General features: G+C 40.7%; 1 protein-coding gene across 1 annotated transcript in view; it reads right to left on the reverse strand.

Moving 5' to 3' along the window:
• The window catches only part of CWF19L2 (CWF19 like cell cycle control factor 2), a 31,995-nt gene extending 12,701 nt beyond the window's left edge, over positions 1–19,294 (reverse strand). Inside the window, exons 1-3 of the mRNA XM_039250624.1 lie at positions 19,275–19,294; positions 8,992–9,204; positions 5,586–5,702 (exon numbers count right to left, since the gene is read on the reverse strand). Coding sequence (XP_039106555.1) covers positions 5,586–5,702; positions 8,992–9,201 — 327 coding nt within the window. The 5' untranslated portion in view covers positions 9,202–9,204; positions 19,275–19,294. The remainder of the gene's footprint in view (positions 1–5,585; positions 5,703–8,991; positions 9,205–19,274) is intronic.
• Positions 19,295–27,731: the final 8,437 nt, after the last annotated feature.

The raw sequence follows: 27,731 nt of genomic DNA on the forward strand, positions 1-27,731 counted from the left end.
TTCTGTGCTCTTTTCAAAAATAAGAGCAAGTAGGAAAAAAAGGAAATGAAATAATTGTAACTTGAGGTAAAGTACAGATACCTAGTAAGCAACAGACACGGGATTTGCTTTCCATTTGTGATCACAGCTGTAGAGAAGTTCAGCAAAGTGTCCTTTAGAGGCTCCATTTGTAGTAAAAGTCTTGGCTAATAGCCTAAGGGGCTGCAGACGGTCCACCTATAAGCTCATGATAAGGTGACTTGTAGCTCAGGCATTAGAGATGATTATAAAGGGATTGTTTCCCCTTTTTAAAAATCCTCTGAATTTGGTACTATATTTTATAAAATCAAATTAGTGGAGTCAGGTCACACATAACTGAGGTTAAATTATGATAAAAAAGGGGTGCCTGGGTGGCTTAGTCGGTTAAGCATCCAACTTTCGCTTAGGTCATGATCTCGCGGTTCGTGGGTTTGAGCCCCGCGTCGGGCTCTGTGCTGACTGCCAGCTCGGAGCCTGGAGCCTGTTTCAGTCTGTGACTCCCTCTCTGACCCTCCCCTGTTCACGCTGTCTCTCTCTCTCCTAGAAATAAATAAAACATAAAAAAAAATTTTTTAAAAATTATGATAAAAAAATAATAAAATATAGAATACTGGTATAGGTATCTACATGGTAAAATTGATCATTCATATTTTACAGTTACCATGGCCCCAGTGTGATTTCTGTAGACAACAAACCTTCCCAAGAAAAGCCGTGTTCACGAAACTGTTTGTTTCCTCTTCCTGGGCAAACAAGACTAGATTTCCCAGCCCCTCTGGGACACAGGTGGGGACATATTTAATTCTGGGCAATGGGATGTATCTAGAAATGGTATGTGTCACTTGTGACGAATGAATCATGTGTCACTTGAAACAGGGAAGGGGCAGTGTGCCTTCTTGTATTGAGTTTCTTCCATCCACGATGTGGAAAGAGGACCCGGCCACGGGAGAGTCTGAGGATAGGAGGAGCCTGGATACCCAACTCAATGTCTGGGGGCGGTCTGCCTCGGGAACCGCCCGACCCACACTGGACGGGGCCACAGGAAATCGGCTTTTGCTGTCTCAAGCACGCTGGGTTAGGTTTTGTTTGCAACAGCAGCGAACACAGCTCGACAGACGATTCACAGATGTCGGTGGTAAGACAGACATGGCTCATGAGTCAGGAAGGGACAACAGTTCATCCGCTCCCCCTCCCCCAACTCTGCTGTTTGTCCCCAGTTACCTCCACAGGCCTCGTCTCACATGCACCAAAACAATTAAAAAATAAAACTAAATGGGAAAAATATACAAATCTGGTTTTATAACAGCTTTTTAGACTGTCTCTATTTTGTTAACTGTTACTGTTTGTGAATTTTTCTTTATTACAGATATTTTCAATTAATTGTTATTTATTTCATGACCTAGTGCAGTGGTAAGATAATGTTATAGGCTAGAAAAAGGAAGACCATTGTTGGAGTAGAACCACATATTTGAAAACTTGGCTTCTTTGAAGAAGGGAGAAAGTGGATAAAAAGCAGCAGCAGCAGCCACAGTGTAATGCTATGTCGCAAATTTCCCTATTTTGGTTTGTCCACAGCCCTCTGGTTTAACTGTTTTGATGCTTGATTGAGATACTATGCGGAAGACAGACTCCAGACATCGTGAATCACAGATGCAAACTCAGAGGTACTAAATTAGTAGTGATGCAAGGACAGTTCACTATTATAATACACAAAAGCATCACACGAGGAGGATACACACACGCACGGAAGTACTTCTCTCTGCATTAAAAAACTGTAATTTAAAAATACGAGTTTTGGGGTGCCCGAGTGGCTTAGTCGGTTAGGCGTCCGACTTTCGCTTAGGTCACGATCTCATGGTTCATGGGTTTGAGGCCCGCGTCGAGCTCTGTGCTGACTGCCAGCTCNTATAATACACAAAAGCATCACACGAGGAGGATACACACACGCACGGAAGTACTTCTCTCTGCATTAAAAAACTGTAATTTAAAAATACGAGTTTTGGGGTGCCCGAGTGGCTTAGTCGGTTAGGCGTCCGACTTTCGCTTAGGTCACGATCTCATGGTTCATGGGTTTGAGGCCCGCGTCGGGCTCTGTGCTGACTGCCAGCTCGGAGCCTGGAGCCTGTTTCAGTCTGTGACTCCCTCTCTCTCCGACCCTCCCCTGCTCACGCTGTCTCTCTCTCTCTCTCTCTCCTAGAAATAAATTAAAAAAATATTTAAAAAAAAAATACGAGTTTTGGGGCGCCTAGGTGGCTCAGTCGGTTAAGTGTCTGACTTCGGCTCAGGTCATGATCTCACGGTTTGTGGGTTGGAGCCCCGCGTCGGGCTCTGTGCTGACAGCTCGCTCAGAGTCTGGAACTGGTTTCAGATTCCGTGTCTCCCTCTCTCTCTGACTCTCCCCTGCTCATGCTGTCTCTCTCTCAGAAATAAATAAAAAACATTAAAAAAAATAATTTAAAAAAATAATAAATAAAAATACAAGTTTAATGGGCACCTGGGTGGCTCAGTTGGTTAAGCATCTGACTTCAGCTCAGGTCATGATGTCACAGTGCATGTGTTCGAGCCCCGCACTGGGCTCTGTGCTGACAGCTCAGAGCCTGTACGCTGCTTTGGATTCTGTGTCTCCCTCTTTTTCTGACCCTCCCCTGCTCACACTGTTTCTCTCTCAGAAATAAACAAACCATTAAAAAACAAAACAAAAAAAAAGTCCTTTGAAAAAAGCACTTAACACACTGACACCCTCAACCCCAGTAGAATGTTACTGGATTGTTCTCCAGAGGAGATAAACAGTACGGCTGCTGGGCTGGCAAAACCAGACACTGTTGAGAGTACACAGTCTGAAAACGGGGGTGGGGGCCTGGGGGAGGTTGTTACAGGATATGTTACATAGTGTATATATTCTGCGACCCCAGCCCTCTTCCCCAACGCAGCTGCCAGCACAGGAGCAAACCATCTGAGACGCACCAGGTGAGAGACAGAGCTTCCTCTGGAGAGTCTGATCGCCGGCAGAAGACGACCTACGGGGAAATCCTGGAGGTTTCCCAGGAAACTGGCCCCATCACAGCACTCAGCAGCAAAGCCCCCTGTAGGTGATGACCCCACCACCACACCGCTAATTTCGGATATTCAAAAAAAGGACCCAGGGTGTCTGACTATAACATAAGCTCAAACCTAACTGTCAAACTGACAAGAATAACTTTAAAGGGGACCAAGTTTCACTATATATTTAATGAAACTAAAACATCTGGCTCTTACTCATTCAAAATCTGTGATTATTCCCATATGCTGTACTGAAACTTGGTTTTGCACTTTCTATTAAATATAAGATCTAAAATTACATTTAAATGTTGCAGAGGATGGGGATAAAAACCACTTAGAGAAAGTGGTTCCTGCATTTGCAAACAATATTTTTTCCTAAGTCAAATAATCTTTCTTAAATATTCTCTAGAAAGGGGGAGTAACCATAAGGATATTTACCAGGGCGTGATTAATTTGAAACAATTTTTTAGGATTTTTTTATTTTAAGTAATCTCTACACCAACATGGGGCTCAAACTCAAACCCCAAGATCAAGGGCTGCATGCTCTTCTGACTGAGCCAGCCAGGTGCCCCAACTTGAACTTCTGTACATATCTGAAGATACAAACAAAAACTCAAAAGTGACATTTCTTTAAATAAGCTAGAATTCATATACTTTATTTGCTCATTGGCTTATACTAATTTACAACTTGCAACAACTAATTCTTTTATCACACAACCCAAAATGTTATTCTCTGTGTAAAATAATTTGGCTTTCCTCCCTCATTCAATTTTCCATACTGCATGCGGCTCCCAAATCCACTGAACTGTAAAGTAACCTGTAGGACAATACACCACACCTTTGGGCAGAATTAATGATTTTATCTCTGCATTTCTCAGGACACCGGGATTACTGACATTCATGTACTCAATATCTACTGAATGAATACATTTCTTCTTTATCCACCTCAATGTTTTCCATCAAGTCGCTTAATTTCTTACAGAAATATAAAACACAGACTAGATTCTTGTATTACTTAAAATCTTTTCGGCACTGTATTTTGCTCTAAGTTAAATCAGTTTTGCATGTATAAATTGTTAAAGAGACATTTCAGAAAAGTCTCAAAATAATTCTGAAAACCAAATCTGCAACCTTCCACTTTGGATTATACACTGCGCTGGCATCCGCTGCTAGAAAAATTCTTTCCCTACATCAAGGGTATGTGTCCACATTCTTAGCCACACCTGACCCCACATATGCATGACAACACGCTGCCCTTTACTTTCACAGCATAAACGGAAAGATTACAATGAGTACAAGACTGAATTTCATAACATGGAGTCAAAATATCTCCTCTTCTGGCATCTTTATCAGCACGATGCGAAGACCGGTAGAGTCTCTTCTGAAGTCTTAACAATTTTCACATTTTTTCTTTTTTTTTTTTTTAAATGTTTTATTTATTTCTAGGAGAGAGACAGCGTGAGCAGGGGAGGGTCAGAGAGAGAGGGAGTCACGGACTGAAACAGGCTCCAGGCTCTGAGCTGGCAGTCAGCACAGAGCCCGACGCGGGACTCGAACCCACGAACCGCGAGATCATGACCTAAGCGAAAGTCGGACGCTTAACCAACTAAGCCACCCAGGCGCCCCACAATTTTCACATTTTCTAACTAGGGGTCCCCGCAACCCCTATTCAACTGTCAAGGATTAGAAAAATGAGAGTTTTCTTTCTTTTCTTTTTTGGTCATTATGAGGTCTTGAAATAATTCAGCAGCAATTTCACCCAGGTTGTGCCTCTCAGTTTCTTGCAGAATCAGCCACAAAAAGAAGAAAGGAAGGAAGGAAAGGAAGGGGGGGAGGGGGAAGAGAGGGGAGGAGGGGGAGGGGGAAGAGAGGGGAGGAGGGGGAGGAGGAAGTGGAAAGGGAAAGAGAAGGGAAGGGAAGGGAAGGAAAATCCTGAATCCAAAAGCTGGGCCAAGTAATAAAAGAAAAAGTATAAAAATAAAGGCCAATCACAAAATCACAGCAGAGGCTAATTCTGTTACAGGAAGATATGGCATCTGCAGAATATGAACCTCTGACTTCCAAAATTTATTTTTTTATTATCTGAAAATCTCTTTCCTTTTGGCTGTAATTTATTAGCTTACTGTGTCAAGAATGGTTATCTCATGATCCACAGAAGCAGAAATTAGAAATCTTACATTGAGTTTTTTTTTAAGTAAAAATACTTATTGCTTTGTCACAGTTTGTTTAGGACAAAACAGCTTTCATCTGTACACCTGAAACTAGTATGTTATACACATCAATTATATCTCAATAAAAACGTTTTTAAAAAACCTTTCAAAACAGGGAGTACATAAGGGAAATAAACTAAAAACGTAGTGACTGGTGAAGACATGATCCACACGTGAACACAACCGGGGAAATGTATACAAATGTGTAAGTGCAGAAAGTAAAATCACTGGACAAAGGTATAAGAAAACCCACTGGAATTTATCGGCACTAGTTTGTAAACCTGCTCATGCGCATTACAAGGATGAGATCACCGTGCCGACCTGAATTTCCTCCCAGATGTCTTCATCCAGTAATGTGGCGGCTCTGTGGTGCTGCAAGGGGACTATCAAGCAGTGTCCCTCAGTCAGAGATCGGACGTTGGGTAAACACAAATAAGCCTATGGGGAAAACAGTTGCAAAGTGAAATGCTACTGTATTGATTCTCAGGGACACAAAGCTAACATTTAATAAAGCATACTTGTTTATAAGCAGTATCTTTTATTTTAATGTTTTTAAAGATATCTGACATTTTTAAAATACTTTTAAAAGCCATGAAGAAAGGTTTTAATAAACTGGAAATTTACAGCACAAGTCTCCATTTTAACTGTTCTCTGTATTTCAGAGATTGAGCGTACCCGAGGGCAAAATGAAAGGCACACTTTACCCTTGTTCTGAGAGAGTTGTATGCTTCCAAAGCCCTTCAAACAACACAACTGTGGGCAGGAATGAAAAGAAAGATGGCCTGGTAATGAGAAAGAGGTCTAACTGGTACCTATTACTCGGGCTTTCCTTCCTTTACTGGATAAGCAAAGCAAATTAACCCAACTAAGGGAGAAAGAAATGTTCTCCATATGGTCTTACTGCTCTGCTTTAGTTCTATCTATTTAAATACACGTGTTACCTACAAACTGGTGCTGTTTTTCCACTATACACAAACTGTCTTTAAAAAAATCAATTCGTGTATATTATAGCGAGCAAACAGTGTTCATGAGGAACAGAAATAATACTCTGCAAAGGGGCTTACTCTTACTTTCTACTATTTTTGGTTAGCTTTTAGCTAGAAATATTTTGTATGGCAGACAATATTATTTAACAAAATAATGCAAAATTTTAAAACTCTCCTGAGAGAGGACAAAGTAGGAATGGATATAGAAGTTTACCTAAATTTGTAGTAAAATCATAACCATATTCAAAATTAAAAATAACATCAGTACTGATTCATTAAGTATAAGAAATTTACAACTTGTAAAGTTGCTTACTAATGTCAGGTGTTAGTAAGAGAAGAAAGCGGATACACTATATATGGAACACAGTACTGTCTTCTTGATTTTTCTGTAAATCTAAAACTATTGTAAAAAAAAAGGCTATTAAAAAAAGAGTAAAGCACAGTGTTAAGACGAGGGAGACAGGTAACTTTTTTTTTTTTAAAAAAAAAGGAGGGAGAAAGCAGGAGCTGATGATCAGAAGTTATTTAACTCTGTGATCCTAATGAGAACTAATACAGCGTCATCAATACATTTGGATTTGTGACATTCACTTTAAATATTAGAAATTCAAGCTCTGCAATGTGATTTATTATTTCCACTTAGTGACAATGGGTGGGATAGGTTATCACATGATGGATGAGATTCCTTCTAGCCAATATTTCAAATATTTCTCTATTAACATAGTCACAGCCAAATGGCTGAAGGTAGATGGCAGTTTTCAGAGCAAAAACAGCATATATAAAGCATAGATGGAAAAGAGGAGACTCCAACAGTTTTTTAAATTAAATCATATTGAAAAGACTGAGTCCCAGAGGGAAGAAATAGACCAGCCAACTCTCAGGAAGTGAAAGGCAAAGAGAAGAATGTAATGCCATTAGGAAAGGCTAGTAGGAAGGTGTGGATTACCTCACAGCAGAAGAGGGCCACCCTCAAGAACGGGGAAAGAAAGACACGCATGACAACTAATAAGGGTGGAAGGAAAGAACCAGAAAGCATCTGTTCACTGGCCGGCAGTGTGCTTTCATCAGTGAACTGAGAAGCGCCTCGTCGGGGAAGCAGCCTGCAAGGCAGGAGGCAAACGGAAGGTCTGTGTCCGCGGGACCCCGCCTGCCTCCAGTGCACTGGGGAAAACGGAAAACCCCACTGAAAACACTCCCAACTTCTAAGCACAGCAGGAAACATTTAAGTGTTACTTTGTTTAATTTGTTCTTACACCTTTAAAAGGTAGGGATCAGACTGAAGAGGAATAAAATACTTACAATGTCGTAATTACAAAAATGTAAATGTTTATAAAGGTCTGGATAAGAATTCAGAAAAATGAATATAAGTAATAGGTTATGGTGGGTTTTTTTTTAATTGAGTAAATTTTAAATGGAATTTTTACATTCACCTTTTTGATAGTTTGGAAGGGAAAAAAGAAGAAAGGTAAAGAAATAAAGTTAAAGAAACCCTAATATGAACTGATAAGTTGACTGTCTTAACAACCTAAAGATACTAAAGGCTAGAGTCAGAATGGAAAAGCCCACATCAGTTCTCTGGATACATGGGTGGGGGTGGGGGGGATGTACACATTAGTAAATAAACATGTATATGCGCAGTCCCTGAACTAGCCATGCACTTATTCATTCCTCTCCTCTCCTTTCCTCACTCCCTCTGCCCTGGCCACACTCCCGTCCATGGACCAGCTCTTCACCCACTCTTCACCCACCGACGCCCCTTCCTGAAACATCAGTCATTCACATCCTAATGTTGCTTGTTCCTTCCATCTTTCATACCTTCCCTAAAATACCTCCTTACAGGGGCCTTCTAAACCACCTTCTCAAATATAGTCTCCCATCATTTTGTCCCATTCCTCTGCGCTATTTGCTTTCTGACAACACTTTCTTCAATCAGGGCAATTATTACTTCATTTTCTGCCCCGTTTTACTAGAATACAAGCTCTGCAAGTACATCTGAGTTTACCTTTCTCCAGGAACTAATTATGGTCTGGTGTATAGCAGGTACACATAATTAATTAATATAAGAATTAACTTACCAAATGTTTATTGAAATAAGTGACAGTTATCAATGGTTAAGCAATCATTAATATTTAAAAAATAGTGACTACGACCATACACTCTTGTATATACAATGGGATGTATGTTGGGTCAACAACAGGATTCATGTGTGCTGCTCAGTGATGAGTAAGCGTTAGCCAGGTGCTCACGGGACTTACAGACTGTTAGAAGAGGGATTCAGTACACAAGTAAAATGAGGTAATAATGTTCAAACCATGAGATATTCTCTGAAGAAACAAATAGGTTCTATGAGAAAGTAAGGGAAGAAACAGCAATTGCTTTCGACGGAGTATTTCTCAAGTGATAGGAACACTAAGAATCAAGTGCCAACCATGAAAATAAGGTCCTATGGCCGGTCAACGTCAGAGCCAGAACGTGGGTCCAGGTGGTCCGACCCCCAAGTTTAGGTCAGTGCTGCTCCTCTAAAGAGGAGAATCATACAAAATGTGAGTTTCAAGTCACCTAAATATTCATACTGCTCTAGAGAAGAGTCTAAGAATCACAGGAAGTCAGAACAGAAAACGATTTGCAACAGAGCAAGAGAAGGCAGACATGTTAGAATCCTGCGAGAGTCTGAAGAAAGAGGCAAATCTGGACACATCGCTGCATCACTTCCTTAGGGCCATCAGTGTGGTATTTCTTACCTTAACACCTATTGCAATAATAAGGTGCTTGGGAAACTGAGAGCTGTCAAAACAATACAGACATTTTTCCATTTGGGCAGCAAGACTCTGATGTTCGGCAATGGCTTTCTTCCTCTGGTTCTCTTCCTCTTCACCGAAACGTCCTCTCTCAGCCGCTTTGGAGACAAACATGTCATCTAGGGTATAATAGTCTCCATCTGTTCTTCCCATAAACTGAAAAACCAAAATAACAGTAGTGGGGAGAAAGGGGTGATTAACATTTTACTGTACTGTAGCCGCCGCAGTCATAGCTGTAAGTTCCAAGGCAAAACTTTTAAATTTAAAAAAAGAAGAAAAACATGATTAAAAATTTAAGCATGATTTTCAAGTCAATCATCATCATCACAGCTGAAGCTGACTGAGTATTTACCATGTACAATTTTACACAATTTGATTGTTTTATGCTCCTGTGAGAATGAGACCATCATCGTTTTCACTTTCCTAATCAGGATACTGAACCACAGAGAGGTGAAGAACTACCTTCATTTTAAAATTAGCATACGCTCCATAGAGAACGTAAACATTTGTCAACTGTATCTCCAGGTGGCTTCTCCCCACCTCCCCCAACATAAACTGTAGCCAGGGTGATGCTTTTAAAACACAAATTTTATTTACTTATTTTATTTATGTCCCTGCTTAAAATCCTGAGAGCACTCCACATTGTGAACAGGATCAAGTTCAAACTCTGGTTTGCCTGCTCAGTCACAGACACAGATAAATGATTGTGGCGAAGTTGTCTCCTGTCTATAGAGCCTTGGGCAAGTTTCTTAATCTCTCTGTGCTCCCCACATGCTTTATTTCTTCATTTCACAAGTTATAACAATACTGTGTACCAAACAGGGTTATCTTGCTGAGTCCTCTCAACACATGCCTGACATACAGTAAGGACTCACAATGTGGCCCACCATTACATCACAATTTTCTTCATAATCTGGCACTGATGACCTTTCCAGTCACATCCGATCACATCCCTACTTGAACTTTATGCTCTGGTCCTCCTATTTTCAGTCCAAATGTAGTGATACCTTCAAGCTTTGTACATACTGGTCTCTGACCAATTTCTGCCCTCAATTTGGCCATTCTCGACTCATTTTTCCACCTGAGGCGTGGATTTAGCTGTCACCTCCACAGAAGAGCTTTCCTGGATGTCCCAAGACCCTCCAGTACTTTACTCCTATCAGTTTCATGACAATGTATCATAACTGCTCACTAACTTCTGTTTTTCTCTCATTAGACTGAGTTCAAAGTTCTATTTAGTCTACTGAGTACCAAAAGTACTTTTTCTTTTTCATCATCAAATACAAAGCAGTAGCAAGATGCCTGGATCTTACTGGACACTGAAAAAGACTTGAAGAAAGCTAGAAAGGCTGTATTTATAGAAAGTAGAATTCAAGGCAAAGAAATGAAGGACATAAAGATCATTTCACAATGATAAAAGGGTCATACCATCAGGAGGTCATGACAACAGAAAGATTTATGCACCTAATTACAGAGTTTCAAAATACATGAAGCAAAAACTTGACAGAAATACAGAAAACTATGCGTCCACAACTGTAGTCAGAGATTTAAATCCTGCTCTCCCAGTAACTGGTGGAACAAGGAGAAAACCCAGAGGCCCACAAGACTTGAACAAACTCCCCAAAACTCTGACCTAACTGACAATGACAGAAATTCTATCCAACATCAGCAAAATAAACATTCTTCTCAAGTGCACAGAGAACATTTACGAAGATAGGGGGCTTTCTTGGTTACAGCACAAGTCCTAATAAATTTAAAAGGATTCAGGTAACATAAAGTATATGCACTGAACACAATGGAATTACATTAGAAATCCCTGCAGACACATTTGGAAAATTGCCACATTATTTGGAAATGAAATAGCCCAGTTCTGAATAACAATGTATTAAAGGAAAGAAGGAAGGAAGGAAGGGAGGGAGAAAGGGAGTGAGGGAGGAAGGGAAAATCAGAAAGTATTTTGAACTGCAATTTAAAATAATGAGACTTTGTGGGATGTTGCTAAAGTAGTACTTAAAGAGACAATTACAGCATCAAACACCTATATAAGAAGACAAAAAAAAAAAAAAGACAAGTCCTCATGAAAATCAATGATGTCAACATCCGCCTTAAGAAATTAAAAAAAAGAATAGAAAACAGAACAGAATGTAAACAGAAGATTTTTTCTAAGATGTCATTACTGATAGAACTAGGTAAAAATCAGAAACTAGGTAAAAATCGGAAACCGAGTACTAATTATTGGTAATAAGGTATGTGAGCACGTTAGTTTCCTTTTCTATACTAGAAATTTATCGTTTATTTAAATTTATTTTTTATCTTCTACTTTTTCTCCATTATTAATCCACGAATATTGTTTCACGTTTGTCTATCTATGTGAACTGTCCTGACTTAACAAAGTATGATTTTAACTTCAGACCTTTATCTCAACCGTAACATGTAACATTTAAAAATATCAGAACTAGGTCACTTGGGTGGCTCAGTCAGTTGGGCATCTGACTTCGGCTCAGATCATGACCTCACGGTTTGTGGGTTCTAGCCCCACGTCGGGCTCTCTGCTGACAGCTCAGAGCTGGGAGCCTGTTTCGGATTCGGTGTCTCCCTCTCTCTCTGACCCTCCCCTGTTCACACTGCCTTGCTCTCTCAAAAATAAAAATAAAACATTACAAAAAATTTTTTTTAATAAATTAAAATATCAAAACTAGTCACTAATTATTTTTGTAATAGTGACCGACCATGTGCTAGGTACTAACAAACCTTAAATACTCTCATCCAGATATCCCCACAACATAGGAATTGTCACTGTCACTTGTTAGATTACAATAAAAGGCTTGGGATGCCTGGGTGGCTCAGTCAGTTGAGCATCCGGCTTCGGCTCAGGTCATGGTCTCATGGTTCATGAGTTTGAGCCCCATAGTGGGCTTGCTGCTGTCAGCCCAGAGCCTGCTTTGGATCCTCTGTCCCCTCTTTCTCTGCCACTCCCCTGTTCGAGTACTCTGTCTCAAAAATAAACAAACATAAAAAAAAAACACAAAAAAACGCAGCTTAAGAGACACTAAATAATCAAAATCACACAGCTATTAAGAAACAGAAGCAAGAATCCAATGCAGACATATCTGACTGTAAAATTTAAGAGTATACGACATTCAGGAAGCCTCACTCACTTAAGAAATCCACCTTTAAAAGACAGAAAGAGCGTATTTCAAATATAGTCTATGAAGCAGAAAAGAGAATTAGAAGAAACCTTAAATGTTATCTAGAATGAATATGCCCACCTGAGTTAAGGTATTTGTCAGAGAGAAAACAGACAGCTAATAGGCATCAATCTTTCCTAAAGTATATTAATGGAGCAGAATATATACCTCCACATGCAACTGTCCCTTCACATGATACACTGTTATAAAAACACTGATATTAGGGGCGCCTGGGTGGCTCGATCCGTTAAGTGTCTGACTTCAGCTCAGGTCATACTTCGGTTCGTGGGTTTGGGCCCCACGTCTGGCTCTGTGCTGACAGCTCAGAGCCTGGAGCCTGTTTCAGATTCTGTGTCTCCCTCTCTCTGACCCTCCCCTGTTCATGCTGTCTCTCTCTCTCTCTCAGAAATAAAAAAAATATAGTAAATAAATAAAAAATAAAAACACTGTTATTAGAAACAAGTTCATGACTGATCAGAAAATATATTTAATTCAAATTAAATCTTTAGTATATAGAAGATAGTGCTTCTATATGTTCCATGGACGTTGCCAAACTTCTCTGATTTATTCATACTTTTGAATTAAATAGAGTACAGTCTTGTCTGTTAAATCTCCATAATTTCTCAACACAATACAAAAGTGATGCTTCAACACAACTACAATCCTTTCCTCCTACACCCTCTAATTATTTTAATTTTTCCCATTATCTTCTCTTTGGGGTTGGATCCAAAATGTTTTTAACTTATTAATCATGTACACATCTCCTGTGACCTTCAACCCACCATCTTCCTATATTTGACAACAAAAAAAAAATTTTTAATGGACACAATGTTAACACGGAGTGGAGAATTGAGTCTAAAAGGGGAAAAGCAAAAACCTTGCTGGAGGAAAGGAGGTGAAGAATGAAAAGAAGGTATGAAAATCAAACTCTTTGTCATTTAGATAAAGTCCTAAGGAAAGCGGATGGGACGATTCGAGTTCAAGTTCACACATCATAAATTTTAAAACTCTGAGAATCTCTTTTCCAAATAAATGAGAAAAATGTGGTAAAATAGTTATAACATTAAAAAACATAAAATAAAAGAGGAAAGATCACCCAAGTGATTTACAGATTCAACACAACGCTTACCAAAATCCCAATAATGTTTTTTTGCAGGAACAGAAAAATTTATCTTAAAATTCATATGGGATGGTTCTCAAGGGACTACAGACAAAATAATCTTGAAATTGAACAAAGGTGGAAGTTTCACACTTCCTGATTTTAAAATTTACTGCAAAGCTACAATAACAAAAACAGTGTAATAGTATCACAAAGACATACAAACGTACCAACAGAATAGAACATTTGCAACAAGGGTGCCAAGACCACTGAATAGGGAAACGATACTCTCCGAAACAAATGTACTGGGAAAGGAAGGAAGGAAGGAAGGAAAAGAGGGAGGGAGGGAGGGAGGGAAGGAAGGAAGGAAGGAAGGAAGGAAGGAAGAGAGAGAAAGAACGAGTGAGCACGAGCGAGAGGAAGAAGAAAGGAAGGAAAAGTTGGACCTTTAATTTACACCATATATAAAAATAAACTGCAAAGAGGTGTTAGACCTAAACTTAAGAATTAAAATTTTAAACCTCTCAGAAGAAATCATAGAGAAAAAGCTTCCTAACATTAAATTTGGTAAAGATTCTTTACAGGCAACAAAGAAAAAACAGATAACCTGGACTTCCTCAAACTGAAAACCTTCTGTGTACCAAGGACACTGTCAACAGAGTGAAAGGCAGCCCACAGAAGGGGAGGAAGACGTGGCAAGTCTATATCCAGAATATATAAAGAATGCCTAGAACTCAACAACACTAAAAAATAGGAGTGCCTGGGTGGCTCAGTCGGTTAAGCGTCCGACTTCAGCTCAGGTTCGTGGGTTCGAGCCCCGCGTCGGGCTCTGTGCTGACAGCCAGCTCAGAGCCTGGAGCCTGTTTCAGATTCTGTGACTCCCTCTCTCTCTGACCTTCCCCTGCTCATGCTGTCTCTATCACTCTCTCAGAAATAAATAAAAACATTTAAAAAATTAAAAACAACAACAACAAACAAAACAAAAAAACAAGCAACCTGATTTAAAGCTAGACAAAGGTTCTGACATTTCTCCAAGGAAGCTTCACAAATGGCCAATTAGCGCAGGGAAATGCAAAGCAAACCAACAATAAAGTTACTACTTCAGGCTCACTAGGATGGCTAGAATCAGAGTCAGAGGGGCGCCTGGGTGGCTCAGTTGGTTAAGTGTCCAACTTCGGCTCAGGTCATGATCTGACGATTCATGAGTTCGGGCCCCATGTCGGGCTCTTCGCTGACAGCTCAGAGCCTTCAGATTCTGTGTCCCCCTCTCTGCCCCTCCCCTACCAGTACTCTGTCTTTCTCTCTCTAAATAAACAAACATTCAGAAAAAAATTTTTAAGAGATGGTATCAAGTGTTGTCAAGGATGTGGAGAAACTAGAACCCTCATGCAGGGTTGGTGGGAGTGTGAAATGGTATAGTTCCTTTAGAAAACATTCTGGTAGTTCTTCAAACAATTAAATAATAGACTAATAAATACCATACAGCCCAGTAATTCCACTTCCAGGTGGAATGAATCTGGGACATGAATCTCTACAGCAGCATTATTCATAACAGCCAAAAGATGGACACAATCTGAATGTCCATCAACTGATAAAGAGATCAACATGTGTAAAATCTATATGACAGAGTATTTTTAAGCTACAAAAAAGAAATTAAGTACCGACACCTGCTACAAAGTGAACCGTAGAAACATCATGCCAAGTGAAAGAAGACAGTCACAAAATCACTATCAACATGAAGTATGCAGAGAAGGGAAATCTACAGAGACAGAAAACAGATTTGTGGACCACTGAGGGTAGGGACGGAAGGGGGGTCGAAAGGGTCAGGTGATGGAAGCCAAAAGTTACAGGGTTCCTTCTTGAGGTGATAAAAATGTTCTAAAACTGACAGTGGTGATGGTTATACACATGTCTGTAAACATGCTAAAAACCACTGAATTGTACAGTTTAAATGGGTGAATTATATGGTATATGAATCATATCTCAACAAAGCTTTTAAATAAAAAATTCACTTTACCCAAAGAGAGGTCTGGCCTTTGACCCCTGCCCCTGGAAGGTAATCTTTAAACTCCTGGAATGTCCCTCCTGGTAAGAGCGGCTCTGTTTACCTGGGGGCCTTGGGTCACACCAGACAGTCTATGCTAACGATGCAATTAATGGTGGGGGCCTTGGGCCACACACCCTCAACTCTACCTCAGGAGTGGCTGGAAACTAAGGTCATCCTCACAAGCAATAAACCGTGTCTACAAGACCAAACCCAGTAAGAGCCCTGCACGCTAATGTTTGGGTACGCTTCCCTAGCTGATAATGCTCTGTGCATATTTGACACATCATTGGTGGGAGAAGTTCGCAGTGTCCACAACTCCCTGGGAGGGGACAAATGAAAGCTTCGTGCTTGGAACCCCCTAGACGCAGCTCCATGCGCCTCTTCCCTTGACTGACTTTACAGCCATATTCTTTCGCTGGAGTAAACCTTAACAGCCGGTGTAACAATTTTAGTGAATTCCGTGACTTCTCGCAGTGAAATATCAAACCGAAGGGTAGCCCTGGGGATCCCTGAATGTGGAGCTGGTGTCAGATGTGAGAGGGTCATGTTGGGAAGTCTAACTCTGTGGAGACATAATAACCAAATGCCACGTACAGACACTGATCAGATACCAGATTTCAAAAAAATAAATAAATAAAAACTTAAATATAGGTTATAATTGTTTTAATGTTTATTTATTTTTGAGAGAGAAAGGTAGTGTGAACAGGACAGGAGCAGAGAAAGAGGGAGACATAGAATCCGAAGCAGCTCCAGGCTCCAAGCTGTCAGGACAGAACCCGAAACGGTGCTCAAACCCATGAGCCATGAGATGGTGACCTGAGCCGAAGTTGCACGCTTAACTGACTGAGGCACCCAGGTGCCCCTAAATATAGGTTATAAATTAACATTTTAAAAGTAAACATACAGTTCTGCACAAGATACAGGCACCCCCAACAGTGGACAGCTGCAGTATGGCAGCTCCACACCAGGACAGCCCTGAGAGCAGGGGCGACAGTGATGGAAGGGAGTCCACTCAGTAAGAACTCTGCGTCTCTGTATGTGTGGTCCGGAAGGAGGGATGGGCAGAGCCACAGATCGAATCTGTGAACTGGGGCTAATAGTTTGGTTGGATGGTCAGGGAATTCGGACACACAGAGAATTCGGACACAACACGGAATTCCGACACAACACAATCAGAGAATGAGCAGCAAGGTCTGAGGAAGAAATATGTGCACAGATCTCTCCAAACTGATAAAGAGGGCTAAGCCATTTGCAGCCTTTGTGAAAAAATTTATGTCACTAGCCACTCCTACCTTTGTCCAAATGAGGTTATGAATGGGGTGGCCAGGCTGGGATGGAAGTTAGGTGTGGGCTCAGCAACGTGACTTTCCACTTATCAGAGCTGATCTGGCCATAGCCACTGCTAAAGACCCAATCCGCCAACAAGAAAGATCACACTGTGCCCCCGATATGGCACCAGCTGCCTGGTGGCAGGCTAGGCACACTGGACTGCTTCCATCATGGAAGGGGAAGGACCCTGCTCTTACTGGAAGAGACACTTACTCTGGATATGGATGGATTTACATGCAATACTTCTGCCAAAACTAGTTATCTCTGGATTCATGTCATCATGGTATTACACACATTCCTCTGACCAAGAAACTAACTTCACAGCAACTACACTGTGCCAATGGGTCCACGCCCACTGCATTCAGTATGCAATGATGATCATCAAGCAATGGCCCATCCCGATTTAATTGACCACGTTCCCACCATCCCCAGGCAGCAGCTGACCAGAACAGTAAACTGGCCTTTGCAGGGTACGACGAGAAACAGTGGCTAGCCGGCCCTGGTGGGGCAAGGCCAGTGCCCTCCAGGACGCGGTATGTGTTCTAAATCAACGTGCACACTATGATGCGATCTCTCCCCGCACCTACTCCCCCACGGCCCCTCTTCCCTTCAGCTGCTCCAAGCTCTGGGCCAGACGTGTGTACACAGCTCCCTAGTCCAGGGTATCCATACTACCAAGGTCAGAGGCAACAAGAACGGATGTGTGTTTCCTGCCCACCCGTGAGAGCCCCGGCTCATGCTTGTGGGTTCCAGCTTGTTCTTTGGTCTCAGTCTCTTTACGTTCCTTTTTCCTTCCCAAGCGCCTGACTCTGGGATCAAAGACACAAACACGAGAGCCTGAGTGGACTGCTTACCTAGCTCCCACAACTGCACAAGTTCAAACCCCTGTAAGAAGCCTGTGTCTCTTTTATTAGCTCTGTTTCCCTGACTGAAAAGTGACTGATACAGATTTAACCTTCTATAAATAGCAGCAACAAGCTGCTTTTGTTCAGAGGCTCTGCTTGTACATTTTTTCAAGAATATTCCAAGAATAATATTATTTTTTAACTATCATTAACCACTGTGCAAAAACAGGTATACAACATTATACGAAATTCAGATATTTCAAATGTCACCTGCATAATATGGTGGTTGAAAACTAGTAATAAAATAAAACCACTCCTTTTCTGCTCTGGTCCATTATCTCTAATGACCCAATCCAATAGTATTATTTTAGTCTGGTCTCATCCGAATGTGATCAACCACCTTCCTGCTCTAGGCCTAAGCCCTGGTTGCCAGGTTACAGAAAAGACACTAAATTCTACAACTGGTTCCACTATAAACTCCAAAGTGGAAATGGCTCTTCAACACAAATCTGAGAACCTCCCATTTTGCACAGTGGCTATTTCAGATGATCACCAGGGAGCCCCAGACGCTCCGTCAATCTTCCTCTCACTCTCCCTTTCCCTCTCGGTAGATGACCCCAAAGACAAACTCGAAGTCAAACAAGAACTTCCTCATCTTCCCACCAGTGGACCCATAGACCCCTGGCAAACACCAGCTTCTCCTTCCCCCGTGCTGCACTGGGGGGCACCTGTCCCTCTGCGGGAACAGCCCCGCGGTCCCTGCGCTGGGCCCCATCCCACTTTATACGCTCCGGGTACGATGCCCCCTGCAGGGCGCTTACAGACGGCACTCAGACTTCTTCCCCTTCTGCATCATTGGTCTTTCTTTCCCTCACAGAACAACTCTCCCAAATCAGAATGTATGTTTTAATCACGTCACAGCTTCTTCTGTTTTAAACATTCCTTTGAAATACTGATCACCTTCCCTCAGGAAGCTAAGCCTCCTGAATGAGTTGTCAAGGGAAGAAAAGAAAGAAGTCAGGATTTTATTAGAGAGTGACCGGTAGTTGACAATAATGGGAGTGATAATCATATTATGACTGATGTTTGGAATATATCCATAATTATAAACTGCTAGAGTAAGTGCTTCTGAACAGTCAAATTTCCAAGTAGTTAAGGGTCTTCCGTTTAAGTATAGAAACATTTCTTACTGCAGTCATTTTGAAAGGAAATTTCCCGAACAGTATTATAAACTTACCTGCCATTTAAAACATAATATATGGAACTCAATTTAATCTTTTCCTGATAACACAGAATAATTATTGGGACAAGTAATGTAACGCATCATAACTGAGGAATGCCCCTCTAGAAGGCTGGTAGCTTCTATGCCAGCTACCTCGACAAAGAAGTTCATGATTTTTTAGTTCTTTCTCTCCATTTTTCCATCTCATTCTTTGCTCTCTATACTAAGCCAGCTGTCAATTCTCATTGCTATAAGCATTTTTTCTTGTGGTTGTCTGTTTCCTCACTTTCAATTTGCTTTTATTATTAGGCTTCTAGTCTGAAAGTGGATAACCAAGTACATTAGACTTATATGTAATATTAAAAAGTAGGTCCCAAGAGACACCTTCTGTAGGTAGGTAATCAATAAACAGCTGTTAAATTTAGAGTAAAAATTAAAAAGCTAGCTTAAAATCTGTAAACATTTGATTAGCATCAAGAGATGAGACACAAAATACCTTTTAAAACCATGACAAATCACAGAAAAATGGATTCACAGGCTTGTCTCATACCTTCTGGTATACAACAACACCCTGGCTAGAAGAAACTTTCTGAATCCTGTTTCTTCTACTACTCATTACCATTCACACATCGCATTATTATGATGCTAAAAGAGTCAAAATAAATTGTTACAAGAAGAAAATAAGGAAACTGATTCTATCCATTTTCAAAATTAATTTAAGATCATTTAAAACCAAAAGACTAACGAGGAAGTCTTTTTCGAAGTGAAACTAAAGCCAACTGGCAAAGACGAAACAAATGACGCATTAAGATGATGTAACTGAACTGTGGTTCCGGCCTTCACCCTATCCTTCTGTATTAAGTAAAGAACCATCTTACCTACCTCTGTCACAATTAAAACCCTGAGAGTTCACAAAGAACCAATATTATTATCACCTAGCTTATTGAAAAGAACACTAATTTCAAGTATTAGCTTTATGAAATGACTAGAAATATACTGTTTCAGTTATTCACGTAACCGCCACCTAAGTACATACACAACACAGTCAACACCCTTGATGCACTGCCTCTTGATGATTACATAATTATTAAGTTTGAGTTTCAGTTGAGAGAAAAATCTCAAACGAAATGCATCCTACTATAGCAACTCAGCTGACAAACTCTATTTCTAAAAATTGCTCTCCTCACACTAGAAAGTCAGCAGCTAAACAGATATGCTGCATAGACCATAATTTATCTAACAAAACCTGTTTAAGAAAAAAAAAAAACAGGAAAAGAAAACCCAACAGAATTCCATTAAAACGATATTAAAATCTTATGAAATAAAATGACAAATCATTCACTCCCAGATGATTTAAGTCCTTTTGTTGATTTCTGACTGTGTCTGTCCCTCACAAAACATCTGAGGATTAAAACTAACGTATTAGAGATAAAAGCTTTTGTGGGACAAAAATGAGTCACTCTTTCATACATATACACACAAGTTATGCCGTCAGGAAAGAGAAGAAATCACTCACGCTGAATCACAGAATTAAGAAAACTTCATCTTAAACACTGAAAATTTAAGTGTGGATATTTCTGATGCCATAAAGAAGCACTAGAGATTTGACCTATCAGTGACCCAAATCCAGGACAGTTTCTAATTCCACATCCTTTTATTTATACCCAAGTAAATAAACTTTAGTGTTAGCTTTGTCAGACAACTGGCAACATTTTTCACTAGACTATTTCCATGTCTAAAATGTCTAAAAGATCGGGGAATATTTTGGTTAATTCTTGTCATCCTTCTTTTGCTATACAGCTAATTTAATATTAACCTACTGAGAAGCACAGGAACTATGCTTTGTTTCACTTTGGTCTGTAAAACACCTTTAAGAAGACTATTCAACAAGGTTTGTTTGTTTGTTTATTCACTTATTTTACAATATCAATATTGTCTAAGTTTACTTTTCCAGTGGCTCCATCTACAGCTTTCTTAGGTCATGCCTACTATGCCAGGAAGTATAAATGTCCTGATCCCTCCCTAAAGTCTTTGTCAGAAGAACAATGGTAGGAATTACAGGCAGAACTCAAGATTATTCTCCAATGTGGCATGACTTATGGGTAATTCTAAGTATTTGATATTCAAATTACAGACAAATGTTTATTTTTTTAATGTGTTATTAAAATTCTGCTGATTTTATTCAGCCAACTTAATAGATAATATATTCTTATCAGACTATTTTTTAAGCATTTGAGCTTCCAAAAATATCATCACTATTTCTGAAATTTTAAAACTTGCATATTTAATTCTGGATCCTGCACACTACAAATTAACTACACATTCCAGGAAACCTGTCCCAGCATCTGAGTATCCCAGTGACCACACATCTCCTCTGCTAGAACCTAAGCAACAATTCTCTGCAGTTCAATATTGAGCCCACTATGACATTTTTTTCAAATGTGGTTTGTACTGGAACAAAGTGGAGAAGGTTGACGATAAAAAGGACAACAACGATAAGAGATGTGCTTGTTTTTAACATAATATTGTTGCAAAATCAAAACAATGGCCATTGATGAAAACAATAGAAGATATATTAATTTTCTAGGCAACTTAGTATAGTGGTGAAAGAGAGACTTTTGCACTCAATTTCAAGCCTCAAGTATGTGATTCTACAAAACAAATATTTATCAGATGCTATTATGTACTAAAAACCAGAAGAGAAAGTGAAGACACAATGGCAAGCAAAAGCAGACATGATCCCAATAACATGGAACGATATGGGAAAGACAGGCATTAACTACAGGGATGTTCAATAAAAAAGTCAGGTTCCAGTTGTGATGGCAATAGGCCCTAACAGAAGGGATGACACAATCACAAGGTGAAAAGGCTTCCCTAAAAGAATAATGAGATAGATGAGACAAGTATGAACAGATAGAGTCCACTAGACACAACAAAAACTGCATGTGTACAGAGTCCATGTCTGGAGAAAGCGCAGCACCCAAGAGGAGCCAAAGTCAAGTCAGCATGGCTGAAGCAGAGAAGGCAAAGCCAAACAGAGGAAGACTGGAGATGAGGCAGGAGACATAGAGACCACACCAGTCAAGGTCTTGTTAGGTCCTGTTAAAGAATCTAACAGCAATCAAATGCCATCTGAAAGGTTTTCACATAGAGTCCAAAGGATCAGAGACACACTTGAGAAAAAGGAAAACCAATTACTCTGGTTTCAATGAGGGGGAATTAAAAAAGAAATGAAGGAAGGTAAGAAATGCCAGCAAACCAGTTATGAGCCTATTTTTACAGACCTAGCAGGACTGAAGAGAAGCAGACGGATTACGACTGAGAGGAGATCAAGACTGCTAACAGATCTGATGTGGGACGTGAGGGAGGAAGAGGGATCGCAAGGACTCCCAACTTTCTGACCCAGGCTAGCTCGTAATGCTACATACTGATAAAGGAACAAACAAAAATGAACTGGGTTCAGCCTAGAGATATGTGGTCATAAGAAAGCCACAGAGTATCTCTGAGCATCAGTGTACCATAAGGGGTTAATAATATCAATACTGCCAGATAATTCTAAGCATCAATGTATGCAAAGAGCCTAACATGGAGCAGATCCTCACAAAATAGTAGTTTTTGTTATTCTCTCCCACATTGTCCCAGAGCAGTGTTCTCAACTGGGGGTGACTTTCTCACGGGGGGACATTTGGGAACGTCTGGAGATATTTTAGTTGTTCAAAACACGGGGTAGGTGTGGATGTTTCTGGCATCTACTGAGGACAGGGAGGCTGAGAAACATCCCACAATAGATGAACAGTCTTCCCACAACAAAGAGCCAATCCAAAAAGTCTACACTGCCAAGGCTGAGAAACCCTGGTCCAGAGGGATTATGATCACATTACTGCAGCCTGGGAAGTTCTTCTGGATTCATTAATGGTAACCACTGTCCACATGAATTGGGAGTTAAATGGAATTATTATTTGGATCCTGTTTAATCAAGCTAACAGTTTCCAAATTAAAGCCTGGCAATGGAAGATGTTAGTGAATTCATAGCCTAAATACTAAGTGTATAAAAACATTAAATGTTTTCTAGCCATGAACAATAATTTGCTTTGCCATTTTGGTGTTTAAAAAAAAAAAAAAAAAGCCTGAACTGAAAAAGACAAAAAAGATGCCAGTTTATAAAAAAATCAGATACTCCGACTCCATGAAAACTGAAAACTACAAGCTTTTTTTTTAGCATCATTATGTAGAAACCATGGATTGCAACAAATCTGTCTAATTAGTATTGCATTATAACACAAAGATTATCAACAAGGAAAAAAGACTGTGTCTAATTCTTAGACTTGAAAAAGACTTTCAAGTTTTATGACAAATTTGTAATCGAAACTTTGATCAAACTCAGTTTTGAAACTATCCTTCAAATTCTAAGCCCTCAGATTCATTGGAAAAAAGATGAATTAGCTAATGAAATAAAACTTCATAAATCAAAATAAATTTTAGACCCTATTTTTCTCTAGGAAGAAAAATGGCTAGTTAAAGTACTGAACCAGCATACCCAATGGCCAACAACTTCAACATAATAGGTCAGAATCTGGGAGGAGGGCCTACAGTTCTCCTAAAATCTCACTCAGGTCCCAATTCCTGACCACAGGAAGATACCACCTCTCACCGACGGGGATGCCCGCTACTGAGAGACAAATCAACAACAGTGAAACCCAAACAGTAAGAACTGGTGAGGATGTAGTGACTGGTGCCCTTGCACATGGGTGGTGGGGACGTGAAACCGGTACAGCCGCCATGGACATCAGTTTGGTGGCTCCTCAGAAAGTCAGACACACAGGGGCATGTGGGGGGCTCAGTAAGTTGAGTGTTTGGCTCAGGTCGTGATCTCCGGTTCATGAGATTCTCTCGCTCACTCTCTCTGCCTCTCCCCAGCTCACATGTGCACTTTCTCTCTCTCAAAATAAATACATAAAAAATTTTTAAAAATAGAAAGCAATCAAAATAAATCAAAAAAAAAAAAAAGAAAATCAAACACAGAATTAGCATTCGGTCTAGCAATTCCACCCCAGATAGATACACAGAAGCACTGAAAGCAGGGACTCAGAAAGATGCTTGTACGCCAAGGTTCATGGCAGCACTACTCACTACAGCCAAAAGGTGGAAACAACCCAGATATGCAGCAACAGGTGAACAGATTCCTTTTTTTTTAAAGTAGTATATACATGTGATCGAATTCTGACTCAAGCTACAACATTATGCTGAGTGAAGTGAGCCAGACACAAAAGGACAAATAGTGCATGATTCCACTTATATACAGGCACATTCTTTGGAGACAAAAATAGAAGAGGTTTCCAGGGCTGATGTAGATACAGGAGTGGGAAAGGGAGGTACTGTTTCATAGGTACAGGGATTCTGCTTGAGATGACAGAAGACATTCTGGAAAGAGAGGGTAGAAATTGGTGTACAATACTGTGAATGTACTTAATTTCACTGAAACTATACATGTGAAAATGGTTACAATGTTAAATTCCATGTTATGTATATCTTACTATTAAAAAAAGTAAAGAAACTTGAACTAAAGAAAGCTAAATAAACTTTTCTGGTGTTCCCACCACTAAGCGGTGCTTAGAAAACAAAACAAAACTATTTCATAAGCAGCTTGAACTGTACTCAAGCCTACATCTTCTGGAAAAATGAACAAACTACATCAAAATGTATTCAGTTACATACCAAAGCAAAATACCACTTCTATCATTTCATGATGCCCAAATTCCAAATTTTCCACAGAGGACATCACAGGACAATGTGCATGATTTCACATGCATGGAATAGCCTCTTCCCAGGCTAAGTTCGCCCACACGAGTGAACGTCTAAGACGTCTGGAGTGACTGCCCTGAGCACCCACACAGCCACGGGTCCCGCCAGGAGGGGGCAGTCTCCATTCTCCCCACCTTCTGCTCACGCCTTTAACAAAGCTGTACCCCCTAACCTCTCAAGACTGACCCTTACTAATACAGTCCACTGAAAGTTTTTTTTAAAAGGATTTTAGAGGCGCCTCGGTGGCTCAGTCAGTTAAGCGTCAGACTTCGGCTCAGGACATGATCTCACGGTTCGTGGGTTCGAGCCCCGCGTCGGGCTCTCTGCTAACTGCCAGCTTGGAGTCTGGAGCCTGTTTCAGATTCTGTGTCTCCCTGTCTCTCTGACCCTCCGCTGCTCACGCTGTCTCTCTCTTTCTTTCTCTCTCTCAGAAATAAATAAAACATTAAAAAAATTTTTTTTAAATTAAAAAAATAAAAAGGATTTTAAATTCTACCATCTGTTATGGAAATACGTACTTTACGTTTTTAAGACTACTCCATCAAAAAATTATCCAGCCTCGAGTGTCACAAATTCAGAAAATAATGAAATTATCAACAGAAACAGAGGCATCTTTTATTAGACAATAAAATCATCTTGTTTTCTCTTCCTATTAAGGTAACACCCTAATTACTTTTTGAATCTTCCTCTCCGATCTTATTCTTCTCATGTACCTTCCACTTCCCTCCCCACCAGTCCATTTTTAATGCACTGTGAGTACAAAAAGGATAAAATTACTGCTCACGGTGCTAACAAAATTAATGAGCAAAGACGTACAGAGATCTCATGAAGATGTGCCTTAAGTTTATGTTGCCAAGGAAACACTGACGTCTTAGATTTTAAATGGAGAAGTTTATATTTAAACAACGTTGGAGTCGATAGGATGTATTTTAGGAGAGAGCAAAGCACACAGCACGTATTTACAGATGCCGATCCATGACACATGGATACTGCACGAAGACAGCTGAACTTCAGCAACAACCAAGGGCCACCCATTAGCCCGCGTCGCGTGAAAGGCCGAAACGTCCCAGGGAAAAGCCGCCCTGCAAGTCGGAGCCGAGGCCTGCATGCCAGCTCTGCCCCTCACTGGCTGTGGGGACTCAGACACAGCACTCTCTTAGTGCCCCGGTTCCCCTTCAGTAACCTGTGAAAGGGTGGGCAGGACCAGCGAAGTCTCTCCCCGGAGTCACGTATGCTTCGGTTCTAGGATTCTGGAGAAGAAGCCTCCGAAAGGAAGTTACTATGAACCCAGGGTCTCCTACCACATCGTAAGGAACGAACGCAGGACCAGCATACTCTAACACACATACTACGCACATAACAGAGGCACATACCCCTCTTTTTCAGGATTTCTGATTGTTCCCCTTTTTTTATGAATTATGTAGTAAATATTCAGGAAAACTAAAAAAATAAAGACAGCATAAAAAAACAATCATAAATGCCCTATCCAAATACAAAAATATAAGTTTATTTTTGGCGTGAGATTCCTTTCTTAACCTGGTTATAAGAAAAAAATACTATTAGAGATTTAATGCTAAAATGTAAAAGAAAGTGAACATAATCTGAATTTCAGAATTACCAAAAAAAAAAGGATAGACAGTAAAAACTATACAATATACAACAGGGTAGGACTGAATACTGACCAGAAGCAGCATCAAAACTGCTGTCAAATGTGAATTACTTTCTGGCTTCCCAATTTAGGTTAGGAACCCCTGGTGTTTCTCTCTAAAGACTTTCCACTTGTCTTTCACAGTAATTTACACATCTATAATTACTGAATTCACTTCTCCAGCCTATAAGCACCCTAACGGCCAGGGACACGTCTTCCTAACTTAGCAGTGAATCCCCCCGCCCAGTAGAACACCTCACACAAGTGCGATCAATTAATATCTGTTGACGGAATAAATAGATAAACAGGATCTTGATCTAATACCAACTATTCCTGATTGGTTACCTCTCAGCCTTTTAAGATACACTTTCAGGGTAAGTACTAAGTAAGGTAAGTACCCAAATTCAAAGACATTTGCCATGGAAATATCTATCATTTAGAATCCCAGGCCAGTGAATGACAAACCATGGCCTGCAAGGCAAATCAGGCCTCCACGTGTGTATGGAAGCGAGGTTTTGGTGGAACATGGCCGTCTCGCTCGTTACCGCTCGCTTATGTACACCCTCAGCCCCTTCTGCGTTGTAACAGCAGTGCTGGTGGTTGCAACGGAGAGCTGAAAATATTTACTATCTGGTCCTGTACAGAAAAACTTTGCCAGTTTCTATCCTAGACTAATGCCTTTCAACTAATAAAGGAAGAAACACAGACGAGCTTCTGTGTGTCTTGATGAAAACGCTTACCATATCTAGACAACAAGTCAATATGACCGTCTCTAAAAATGTAATAGCACTTGTTAGTTCAAGGCCTTTTAAAGGTAAAGAGATTGCGCATGGTATTGATAAAAATGGTTGGGGCGCCTGGGTGGCTCAGTCGGTTGAGCATCCGACTTCGGCTCAGGTCATGATCTCACAGTTTATGGGTTTGAGCCCCACGTCTGGCTCTGTGCTGACAGCTCAGAGCCTGGAGCCTGCTTCAGATTCTGTGTCTCCCTCTCTCTGCCCCTCCCCTGCTCATGATCTGTCTCACTCTGTCTCTTAAAAATAAATAAATGTTAGAACATTTGAAGATGGTGGAGAAGTAGGGAGCTCCATGCATGGCACATGCCCCCATATCTCGCACGGAAAAGATCTGAAGCCATAGGAAACCTTACAGAACCTAGATTGGGAGAAAAAGGACGCAGAATCCACTGAGAAAGCCTCTAACTTGAGTGTGAACTGGGGAAGATAAAATCGGGCCGGGATCGGGGACTCGAGGGACGGGGGCGATCCCCCTCTGCAGGGAGTGAGAGGGGAAAGAGAGAGAGTCTGAAACTACTCAAGACACGGTCCCTGTCGCTGGGAAAGAGAAAAACCTCTGCTTGGGGCACAGAGGGACCGTGTGCACTGAATCCCTGCGCACGGACCACTTCTTTGAGCTCCTGGTGGCTGGACTCCGGGAGAAGCCGCGCGGTACCAGGCCTCTGCGCTCCTGGCTGGCTGCCGGGAAGCCAGAGGGAAGGCGAAG

This window comes from Hyaena hyaena, unplaced genomic scaffold (assembly GCF_003009895.1).
Source record: "Hyaena hyaena isolate Hyena2069 unplaced genomic scaffold, ASM300989v1 scaffold_376, whole genome shotgun sequence".
NCBI lineage: Eukaryota > Metazoa > Chordata > Mammalia > Carnivora > Hyaenidae > Hyaena > Hyaena hyaena.